Source organism: Pseudorca crassidens, chromosome X, assembly GCF_039906515.1.
Source record: "Pseudorca crassidens isolate mPseCra1 chromosome X, mPseCra1.hap1, whole genome shotgun sequence".
In the NCBI taxonomy this organism is placed as follows: domain Eukaryota; kingdom Metazoa; phylum Chordata; class Mammalia; order Artiodactyla; family Delphinidae; genus Pseudorca; species Pseudorca crassidens.
In genome coordinates, this window is record NC_090317.1 from 77,551,213 (window position 1) to 77,563,653 (window position 12,441).

Here is a 12,441-nt window from a genome sequence, read left to right on the forward strand (position 1 = left end):
TTGCATTCCTATACACTAATGATGAAAAATCTGAAAGTGAAATTAAGAAATCAATCCCATTTACCATTGCAACAAAAAGAATAAAATATCTAGGAATAAACCTATGTAAGGAGTCAAAATACCTGTACACAGAAAATTATAACACACTGAATAAAGAAATTAAAGATGATACAAACAGATGGAGAGATATACAATGTTCTTGGATTAGAAGAATCAATATTGTGGAAATGATTCTACTACCCAAAGCAATCTACAGATTTAATGCAATCCCTATCAAACTACCACTGGCATTTTTCACAGAACTAGAACAAAAAATTTCACAATTTACATGGGAACACAAAGAACCTGAATACCAAAGCAATCTTGAGAAAGAAAAATAAAATGGAGCTGGAGGAATCAGCCTCCCTGTCTTCAGACTATACTACAAATCTACATTCATCAAGACAGTATGGTACTGGCACAAAAACAGAAATATAGACAAATGGAACAGGGTAGAAAGCCCAGAGATAAACCCACGCACATATAGCCTCCTTATCTTTGATAAAGGATGCAAGAATATATAGTGGAGAAAAGACAGCCTCTTCAATAAGTGGTGCTGGGAAAACTGGACAGGTACATGTAAAAGTATGAAATTAGAACACTCCCTAACACCTTACACAAAAATATACTCAAAATGGATTAAAGACCTAAATGTAAGACCAGGCACTATCATAATCTTAGAGGAAAACATAGGCAGAATACTCTATGACATAAATCACAGCAAGATCCTTTTGACCCACCTCCTAGAGAAAAGAAAATAAAAACAAATATAAACAAATGAGACCTAATGCAACTTAAAACTTTTACACAGCAAAGGAAACCATAAAGAAGACCAAAAGACAACCCTCAGAATGGGATAAATATTTGCAAATGCAGTCCCTGACAAAGGATTCATCTCCAAAATGTACAAGCCGCTCATGCAGCTCAATATCAAAAATACAAACAACCCAATCCACAAATGGGCAAAAGACCTAAATAGACATTTCTCCAAAGAAGATATACAGATTGCCAACAAACACATGAAAGAATGCTCGACATCTTTAATCATTAGAGAAATGCAAATCAAAACTACAATGAGATATCATCTCACACTGGTCAGAATGGCCATCAACAAAAAATCTAGAAACAATTAATTCTGGAGAGGGTGTGGAGAAATGGGAACACTCTTGCACTGCTGGTGGGAATGTGAATTGGTTCAGCCACTATGGAGAACAGTATGGAAGTTCCTTAAAAAACTACAAATAGAACTACCATATGACCCAGCAATCCCACTACTGGGCATATACCCTGAGAAAACCATAATTCTAAAAGAGTCATGTACCAAAATGTTCATTGCAGCTCTATTTACAATAGCCCAGAGATGGAAACAACCTAAGTGTCCATCATCAGATGAATGGATAAAGAAGATGTGGCACATATATACAATGGAATATTAGTCAGCCATGAAAAGAAACGAAATTGAGCTATTTGTAATGAGGTGGATAGACCTCGAGTTTGTCATACAGAGTGAAGTAAGTCAGAAAGAGAAAGACAAATACTGTATGCTAACATATATATATATATATATATATGGAATTTAAGAAAAAATATGTCATGAAGAACCTATGGGTAAGACAGGAATAAAGACACAGACCTACTAGAGAATGGACTTGAGGATATAGGGAGGGGGAAGTGTAAGCTGTGACAAAGTGAGAGAGAGGCATGGACATATATACACTACCAAACGTAAGGTATATAGCTAGTGGGAAGCAGCCGCATAGCACAGGGAGATCAGGTCGGCGCTTTGTCACCGCATGGAGGGGTGGGATAGGGAGGGTGGGAGGGAGGGAGACGCAAGAGGGAAGAGGTATGGGAACATATGTATATGTATAACTGATTCACTTTATTATAAAGCAGAAACTAACACACCATTGTAAAGCAGTTATACTCCAATAAAGATGTAAAAAAAAAAAAACTAAAAATAGAATTACCATACGACCCAGCAATCCCACTACTGGGCATATACCCGTAGAAAACCGTAATTCAAAAAGATTCATGGGGCTTCCCTGGTGGCGCAGTGGTTGAGAGTCCGCCTGCCGATGCAGGGTCCACGGGTTCGTGCCTCGGTCCGGGAGGATCCCGCATGTAGCGGAGCGGCTGGGCCCGTGAGCCATGGCCGCTGGCCCTGCGCGTCCGGAGCCTGTGCTCCGCAGCGGGAGGGGCCGCAGCGGTGAGAGGCCCGCATACCGAAAAAAAAAAAAAAGATTCATGTACCAAAATGTTCATTGCAGCTCTATTTACAATAGCCAAGACATGGAAGCAACCTGTGTCCATCATCAGATGAATGGATAAAGAAGTTGTGGCACATATATACAATGGAATAATACTCAGCCATAAAAAGAAATGAAATTGAGCTTTTTGTAGTGAGGTGGATGGACCTCCAATCTGTCATACAGAGTGAAGTACGTTAGAAAGAGAAAAAAAATACCGTATGCTAACACATATATATGCAATCTAAGAAAAAAAATAAATAAAAAGGCCATGAAGTACCTATGGGTAAGCTGGGAATAAAGACACAGACCTACTACAGCATGTAGTTGAGGATATGGGGAGGGGCATGGTAAGCTGTGACAAAGTGAGAGCGTGGCATGGACATATATACACTACCAAACGTAAAATAGATAGCTAGTGGGAAGCAGCTGTATAGCCCAGGGAGATCAGCTCGGTGGTTTGTGACCACCTAGAGGGGTGGGATAGGGAGTGTGGGGGGAGCGAGACACAAGAGGAAGAGGTATGGGAACATATGTATATGTATAACTGATTCACTTTGTTTTAAAGCATAAACTAACACACCATTGTAAAGCAATTATACTCCAATAAAGATGTTAAAAAAAGAATAAAAAAGTAAAATAAAATTTACATACCTTAAAAAACAATGTTTTGTGTATATATATATATATATATATATATATATACACACATATATATGTGGGGTATATATATAGTGTAATATTATTCAGCCTTAAAAAGGAAGGAAACCCTGTCACAAAATACAACATGGATGAACCATGAGAACATTATGCCAAGTGAAGTTATCTAGTCAGAAAAGGTCAAGTACTGTATGATTTTACTTACATGAGCTACCTAGGTCAAATCCATAAAGACAAGAAAGTAGAATGTTGGTTGCCATGAGCTGGGGAAGGAGGAATGGCAAGTTACTATTTAATGGGTATAGAGTTTCAGTTTTGCAAGATGAAAACAGTTCTATGGTTGGATGACAGTGATGGCTACACAACAATGTGAATGTACTTAATGCCACTGAACTGTACACTTAAAATGGTTATGATAGCAAATTTTATGTTTGTTTTGCCACAAATATTTTAAATGGAAAAAGCAGGCAGAAAATCAGTGTTATAGTGACACAATGTGAAAAAGATTCATCCCACTGCTGCTGGCTTGAAGCTGGGGGAATCGGGTGTGAGCCAAGGAATGTGGGTGACCTCTAGAAGCTGGAAAGGACAAGGAAATGGATTCTCCCCTAGATTCTCTAGAAAAAACACAGGCCCTGCCAAAACCTTGATTCTAGTCCAGGAAGACCTATGTCAGACCTCTGACCTACAGAACCAGAAGATAATAAATTTGTATTATTTTAAGCCACACACACACACACACACAAGACCTTAGGTGAACAGTCTGTTCTGAGATTGAAAAAATGAGTGTTTCATAGGGACAGATTCAGACTGGGGCTTAGTTCTGGTTAATATTCCTGTTTCTGTTCGCTAAGGACATATATATATATATATATATATATATAGTTTTTAAAGGAACAAGCCAGAGAGCTGAAACAGAGATGCTTCACGTGTTCCTTCACTAAGTGTTCCCACTCACCAGGCTCAGCAGCCAGTGGCCAGCCGGTGCTAGATTCTAGCACTCCATGGGCATGCACAGAGTAGGGCCGGCTGGCATTGTTCTTGAATACCACAGTTAGAATATCACCAACCTCTCCTCTGATAAGTGGACCTAGTATACACAAAAGAAGAAAAAGTCTCATTAGTAGAATAGTGGAACAGGGACATTAAAGACATTAAAAAAGGGATATACATAGGAGCTCCCTAGATTTAGGAGTTTGCCCGGAGAAAGGGTCCCAAAACTGAAAGTCATGACTGACTCCATTTTTAAATTCAGAAGTCCTTGAGTTGATACTGCTACCCACAGGATAAAGGTACTTCAACAAGATTATGCCTCCAATTATCCCTACTTTTCCCACTCCAACTCTGTATAACAGCCCAAGTTTCTAGATATTCAGGGCTCTGTGGAATAATTGTTGGTAAGGAGTGAGAGTTTGACACAGAGTACAGAATTGCTGGGTTCCCTTCAAGGACCAGTGGGTCCCTTCTGTGTGAAGATAAGAATGATGAAACTCATTGGCTCCTATGAAAGTGAAAAAACTACAGCAATAATTGCAAGGGTGTAAGTGTCATACTAGTTCCCTGTACCATTTTTCCTACTCTTCGATGTTCCTAAGTTCCCTTGCTTTTAGCATTGAAAAAAAAAATCATCACCCTTACAGATCCCTAGATATAGAGGCCTGGAAATACCTGGTTTAGGTTGCAGCAGAATTCATGAATTACCCCCATATGATTGCTTATTTTCATGGATGATTTATAAAATATGACCATAGTTCCACTATAAGGAAAACTGATAATGGGGAATGGAGAGGGCTTCCTGATATGACATGACCTCCCTACGAGCATAACAGGTTTCTAGACACTAGGAGGGAAGTGGAATTCCCTTACCTAAGATTCCCAAGTGTTCCTCTGATCCAGTCCTTGGCCGTCGGACCCTGAATGTACCATCAGTGTATTCCCTGAATACAGCTTTCTTGTATCTGGAACCCAGGAGTCCATCTTTGTTGCTCAGGAAGATGTGACCATAACTAGAGGAATCCAAAGAGTGGCATCAGCACCTTGCCCTTAACCCCTCATTTTCAAGTATGGGAAATCTATGTCAGACCCAACCTCATGTCACAGGTATAAGAAGGTGAGGCCTATTCATTCTAATATCAGATTACACACTTTGGATGCATATCTGCAGTTAAAGATGGCATATTTCAATATTTATTTATATTTCCTTGTTTGCCATCATCCAGTTATGAATTTATAGTAAAATTAATCTGGTAAGAATCAGAGCCCTGAACTCTAGCTCAAGCCTTAATGATGTATTAGATGGAATTAGTCTGACAAAAAACAAGGTACAGGTGGTAGGAGAATGGAGAATACTAACTGCTTCTGTTGTTGGTGGATAAGGGGTAGGGAGAGGTAGGAAGAAAATGAAATCTTACAGATTTCTCATTATGGGATGTTTTCCTGTTTACAGAGAACTTTACTATTCATTTTATCATTTGATCGTCCCAATAGGCTGATGAGGTATGTATGTCCTAGAGGTGGAATCCAGTGATCTAGAGGTGACAGGGCTTATCTTCATTGATACTATCAGCCAGAAAGGGAGCCAGGGCTTGGATTAAAGGCTGCTCAAGTTCTTTCAACTATACCACATCACTTTAAAGATGAGTAAGCCAGAGTCCAGAAAAGGGACTTAATTTTTTCTAGCTTGCAGTACAAGTTAGCAAGAAGGCTTCAACCTTCAAAAACCAACAGAAAGATTGGCAAAGGGTAGTGAGAACACCAAAAATAAACTATAGTTGAAATTGCTAAACTGTACCATAATTTCCATTCTCCACTCCTTCCTTTTTAGTAATAGAATCACCTAGGTTTTAGCTGAGCACATGGCTGCCTAACCAGAGATTACACTTCCTGGACTTTCTTGCAGCTAGGTATGGCCATATGAATAAGTTCAGGAAAATGGGGTTTCAGAGAAAGTAATGTATTACAACTTCAGGTCATTGCCTCACAGACAATGCTGCTTGCCATGGATTTAGTGTCCATTTCTTGATAGCTGGGAGTGACTACAACTGGAAGAGATGTCTTAGTTCCAGAGATGAAAGCAAGTGTTATGGGTAACTAGTTAACCTATTGGTCCCGAACTGCTCATATTTGTACTTAAGCAAGAAATAAAATTCTAACATATTTAAGCCACTCTATTTTGGCCTTTTTCTTCTATACAGCTTAGCCTCTATCTTAATGACATTTTGTCAAGGGACATATGAGCTTGGGGACATTCAGTCCCTTGAGTATATTTCCTATAAAGTTTAAGTCCCAATATCAGTGCTTCTGGCTAACCAGAGGAAAGGATGCCAAGACTGAGAGCATGAGGATGTGGGCAAGGTTTTACTTCAGCTCTACAGTATAACAACATAGACAAAGCACTGAGTACCAGCTTACCTGTGTTCTAGTCCTTCCTCTAGATTTGTTGGTATCTTATTAGTTGACTTCAGATAAGTGCCTCCACAGCTCAGAATTTCAGTATCCTCCTCCATTTCAGTAAAATGGTCCAGAGTCTTTGAAAGTGTGATCACTTCTTTTCTGAAGCCTTACCTGTCCTTCTCAGACTGGTTGTGCCATTCTAGTTCCCAGCTCCTGTCAGGGCAATAGTCCCACTCCATCTCTTCTGCCATGATGTAGTAGATCCTTGCAGCTTGGTAATGTTGACGAGAGTTGGCTTGGTGGCCAGGACACTGGGAGACATTATAGATTGCCCTCATTCCTGCTTCTCTATGGCTGCCTGCCTGGCAGTAAATTTCAAATGTCCCTGAGGTAGGAACAGAGAGAAAAACCTGAATCAAAACACCCCTGTATAGTGTCTGAGGGAGTTCCTACTTCTCTCTAGGCATATTGCAGAGAGTGGGTAGTTTTAGATAAGGTTTTTCCATGCATTAGATAAAAGATTATTACAAGTTTATTGAGAGCAATGAGCACAGAGTTTAAGAGCTCTGGTGCCAAAGCTACATTGTCTGGGTTTAAAACTAAACCTGCCACTAGGATGACCAGCTCCTCCCTGTTTACCAAGGGCTTCTCTAGTTTTAGCACTGAAAGTCCCATGCCCCTGGAAACTCCTCAGTTCTGAGCAAACCGGGATGGTCAGTCACCCTATTTGACACTTATTTTCTATATAACCTTCAGGAAAATTTTAAGCCTCTGTATGTTTCAGTTTCCTCATGGTAAAGTGGGGAGCATTTTACTTAATAGGATTTTTTTAGAATTAAACACAATAATATGTAGATATTGCTTGGCACATTATAGAGTAAATGTTCAATAAGTGAAACTATAAGTAAGTAAATAAAGCTGTAATTATTATTTAAAGGAAGAAATTGACCAATTTTCTCCCTTCCTACCAAGTCTCAAAGAAATAAATGTGGGCTTATATATATATATGAATTTCTTGATCACAAGAATTCTTACATCAGAGAGCTTTGGAATGGCTTCCCCTAGGTTTTTTACAATGAAATATTTGGATATCAGTCTTAAATGTCTGAATTGTAGAGCTGCCTGGATCTAATCTCAAGATCCAGATTTCTATGTCAAGGACACATAGGCTCATAGACTATTGATCAGGAGAAACTAACTTTTTTACATTTTCCCCAGTATTACTTCCTTTACTGCTGACTGCCTATACCACCACTACAAATTCCTCCTAGCTTTTAAAGGCCTCTATGAGCTAGCTGAAAACTATTGATGCAATCCCACTTACCACTCTGTCCCAAACTCATCAGTGCTTTAACTAAATCTGTCCCTGATTGCCCCTCTCACATATCTCATTCTTATCTTGGAATTTTCACTCATGTTATTTTTACTTTTCTGGAATAGACCTGCCCATCCCCTTCCCCATAAATATCTATAAGTGTTCACTCATTCTCCAAGACCCAATTCATGCTTCATCTCTTCCAGAAAGTCCTCGCTGACTACTCTGGCCCACATTGGACTTTATGTTCTTGACCTCTCTACTCTTAAAACACTTTACATATAAATCACATGGTTAAGGACTAAGTGCTCCTCTCTTTAAAAAACAGTCCTTTCCACTAGTTTATAGACTTCTTGAAAAAATCTAATATTTTCTTTCCATATCTACTTTCTGACTTTTCAATTTCCCTTATACCCCAAATCTATTCCATCAATAAATCCTATCATCTCTTCCCTCACAGTCATCCTTCTGTTTCCACTCTCACTTCCTTAGTCAAAGCCACTATCGTCTCTCACCTGGAAAACTTCAATGGTCTCACAACTGTCTTCTCTGTTTCTCCCTCCCACCTCAAACATTCTCCAAACAAGATACAGGGTCCTCTTTAACAAATATGATCCAGAGCACATTGCTGCCTTGTTTAAATGCTCCATTCATACTCAGAATACAATTCAAGTTCCTGACTGTGGTCTATAAGGCCCTATATAATATGACTCTTGCCAACCTCTATGATTTCATATGATGTCAGGCTTCTCCTTGCTCACTACACTCCAACCATACTGGCCTTCTTTCTGACCCTTGAACAAACCACGTTTATTCCCACCTTGAGACATTTACACTTGCTTGTCCCTCTGCTCGGAATATTCTGCTCAGAGATCTTCATATAGCTCCTTCCTCCCCATTACTTAGATCTTAAATGTCACAATCTCAGAGTGGTCTTCCCTAAATAACTTCTCTAAAGCTCCAATCAGTTCATCACACCATTGTATTTTATTTCCTTCATGACATATATCATGATCTGAAATTATCTTATTATTTTATGTGTGTGTGTTTGTTGTAGATCTCCCCTGGGAGTAAGTATCATGTCTATCTTTTCACCTCTCTATCCCAGTCTTAGCACATGGAATGTGTGCAATAAATATGTGTTGAGTGAATGAATTTCTGTGCAAATGAATGACTGCATACACTGTCCAAACATCATAGCTTAGGGGTTGGTATGGAGAAGAAAGTCTGATGATCACTGGAGGGAATGGGAAAAGATAGAAGCCTTTTTGGGAGAATCATATGACCTAGGACTATCACATCATCTCATATGGACATTGTTGTCCAAGGTGATTCTTTTTTTAAAAAAAATTTATTTATTAATTTGGCTTCACCAGGTCTTAGTTGTAGCACATGGGATCTTTAGTTGCACCATGTGGGTTCTAGTTCCCTGACCAGGGATTGAACCCGGGCCCCCTGCATTGAGAGTGTTGAGTCTTAGTCACTGGACCGTGAGGGAAGTCCCCAAGTTGCTTCTTTTTCAACGCTTTTCTGCCTTTGGCATATGAGTCTCCTCCTACCTCTGTGACCAATTTTTTTCTGTCTCCTTAACCTGGTTTGTCTTCTCCCTTCTACCACTTAAATGTTGATTTTTGCTTTAAGTTTTATTTCCTATAACTTTACATGCTAAAGGACTTCAACTATGAAAATACTCAAATCTCTCTCTCTAGCCTGGACTTTTCCTCCAATGTTTATATTTCTACCCACAGCTATCTGCTGTAAAGTCCACACCACTTGGACTTCACAAGAAATGTGAAGTAATAATGTGAAGTAATAAATGTTCTCTTTGCTGCTGAGAAATCTAACATGAAGTTGGTGGAAAATAGCACATTACAAGCTCTAGCCTCTTTTTCTGCCACTTTCCCTGGATATCAAAGCTCTAGTATCAGTGGTTCTTTCGGAAAAGCTGAGGTGTATTATTCGGGACATTTTTAAGTGCAAAATCATCATTTCTATTAAAGGTTATTAATATTTGAAATTAAAATATTATTAGAATTTAAAGCAAAGCAAAAACAGGATTAAAAATGTCACCGATAAACCCACAACACTCACACTCCTAGCATTTTGCTGCATTTTTTTCTGGGAATTTATTCTTCTGTTTTGTTAAACATAATTGTAAGCATCCAGCAAACAACATGTTGAATCTCCATGGTAATGCTTTAAGTCATCTGCAAAGCTGCTTAATTGCATATTTATATTTACCAATCTTCATTGCTACCCCTTTTTCTAGAATTCCAAAGCCAGATTCTGGTTCTGGCTTTTCCATTAACTTGGAAATTTTGTCCTGTCTTTGGGGAACTACTTACAATGGCCTCTCTCAGTCTTAATCAGAGACTAAACTCTCAAGGTAGAATGAAGGAGACTTCAGATTAAAGAGATTACCTAGGAGTAAGAATCAACAGGGGTTGATGAAGAAGGGGCAAGAGGAAAAAAATTTAGAGCTGACGTTCCTAACATGAGAAAATCATTTTCCCCCCTCCAGATCTCTGTCTCTTCCACCCATTAGCAAAATAAATGAAAGATGATCTCGAAGGGGCTGTACCAGTTCAAACATTCTATGACTCGAGGATTGTTCAGAAAGAGGAGAGTTTGAAAGGACTGGAAAATGCAAAGGTAAAAAGAGCCTGGGCTTTTTCTAATAAGAAAACTCAGAAATCTTGACCAAGATTAACCTTTTAAGCCTTTACTGTTATAAACCCATTCACTGCCTCTCTTCCCATGTTTTTAAGCCATCTACAGTCACTCTCCTTGGGCCTTAGTGTGGCACAAAAATAATTTCACTCATCCAGAGTAAGAATGAGCCCCACAGAGGCATATAAACCTGGCTGGGTAGCCTGGCTAATTTCATAGGAAGGATATTAAACCTAGGATTTGACTTTGGGACCAAGGCTAGAGAGATGGGTCTTTCTTTCTCAGAAGTTCCCCACCCTAGCACTCACTACAAGCACTTAATTCTATTGTCCCTTTCAGCCCCATTAATGGTTATTTCTAATTTGCTAACAATAACTCTTCTTGACCAAGAAAGTATCCTAGGTAGATGGGGAGAAATGAGGACCCAAGTGATGTTTTTTGTCAAGTTTTTGTCAAACCCAGTGCCAGGCTGAAATTGTTAATTTGTCAAGGAAATTTCCTTTGTTTAAGGATTTTTTTCTCAAATATGAATGGAATTTACAGAACTAAAATAAAACTTTCGTGGGAACTGCATTTAACTGACAGATTTTTCTTACCAACACTATTGCCACCTACTGCCTGGACAAAAGAATATACCTCAGGCACTGCAAAGAGAAATTACTATATTTCTGTTTTTAGTATAGATCAATGAGACAGGATAGAAACCCCAGAGATAAACCCATGCACATATGGTCACCTTATCTTTGATAAAGGAGGCAAGAATATACAATGGAGAAAAGAGAGCCTCTTCAATAAGTGGTGCTGGGAAAACTGGACAGCCACATGTAAAAGAATGAAATTAGAACACTTCCTAACACCATACACAAAAATAAACTCAAAATGGGTTAAAGACCTAAATGTAAGACTAGACACTATAAAACTCTTAGAAGAAAACAGGCAGAACACTCTATGACATAAATCACAGCAAGATCCTTTTTGACCAACCTCCTAGAGAAATGGAAATAAAAACAAAACAAAATTAAAAAAATGGGACCTAATAAACTTAAAAGCTTTTTCACAGCAAAGGAAACCATAAACAAGATGAAAAGACAACCCTCAGAATGGAAGAAAATATTTGCAAATGAAGCAACTGACAAGGGTTAATCTCCAAAATATACAAGCAGCTTATGCAGCTCAATAGCAAAAGAACAACAACCCAATCCAAAAATGGGCAGAAGACCTAAATATACATTTCTCCAAAGATATATAGATTGCCAAGAAACACATGAAAGGATGTTCAACATCACTAATTATTAGAGAAATGCAAATCAAAACTACAATGAGGTATCACCTCACACTGGTCAGATGGCCATCATCAAAAAATCTAGAAACAATAAATGCTGGAGAGGGTATGGAGTAAAGGGAACACTCTTGAACTGTTGGTGGGAATGTAAATTGATACTACCACTATGGATAACAGTATGGAGGTTTCTTAAAAACTAAAAATAGAACTACCATACGACCCAGCAATCCCACTACTGGGTATATACCGTGTGAAAACCGTAATTCAAAAATAATCGTGTACCACAATGTTCACTGCAGCACTATTTACAATAGCCAGGACATGGAAGCAAACTAAGTGTCCATCGACAGATGAATGGATAAAGAAGATGTGGCACATATATACAATGGAATATTACTCAGCCATAAAACGAAACGAAATTGGGTTATTTGTAGTGAGGTGCATGGACCTAGATTTTGTCATACAGAGTGAAGTAAGTCATAAAGAGAAAAAAATTACCACATGCTAACGCATATATATGGAATCTAAAAAGAAAAAAAAAAGGTTCTGATTATCCTAGGGACAGGACAGGAATAAAGACACAGACGTTGAGAATCGACTTGAGGACACGGGGAGGGGGGAAGGTTAAGCTGGGACGAAGTGAGAGAGTAGCATTGACATATCTACACTACCGAGTGTAAAACAGATAGCTAGTGGGAAGCAGCTGCATAGTACAGGGAGATCAGCTCGGTGTTTTGTGACCACGTAGAGGCGTGGGAGAGAGTCTCAAGAGGGAGGGATTTTGGGGATATGTGTACACATATAGCTGACTCACTTTGTTACACAGAAGAAAC

At 38.9% G+C, this 12,441-nt stretch overlaps 1 protein-coding gene across 5 annotated transcripts in view; it reads right to left on the reverse strand.

Annotated features, from left to right (window-relative positions):
* The window catches only part of HEPH (hephaestin), a 96,080-nt gene that overhangs the window by 38,837 nt on the left and 44,802 nt on the right, over positions 1–12,441 (reverse strand). For all 5 annotated transcript variants that reach the window (XM_067722778.1, XM_067722781.1, XM_067722780.1 and 2 more), the window contains 3 exons: positions 6,513–6,726; positions 4,815–4,954; positions 3,907–4,038 (listed from right to left, as the gene is read on the reverse strand). In XM_067722778.1, the coding sequence (XP_067578879.1) occupies positions 3,907–4,038; positions 4,815–4,954; positions 6,513–6,726 (486 nt within the window). The remainder of the gene's footprint in view (positions 1–3,906; positions 4,039–4,814; positions 4,955–6,512; positions 6,727–12,441) is intronic.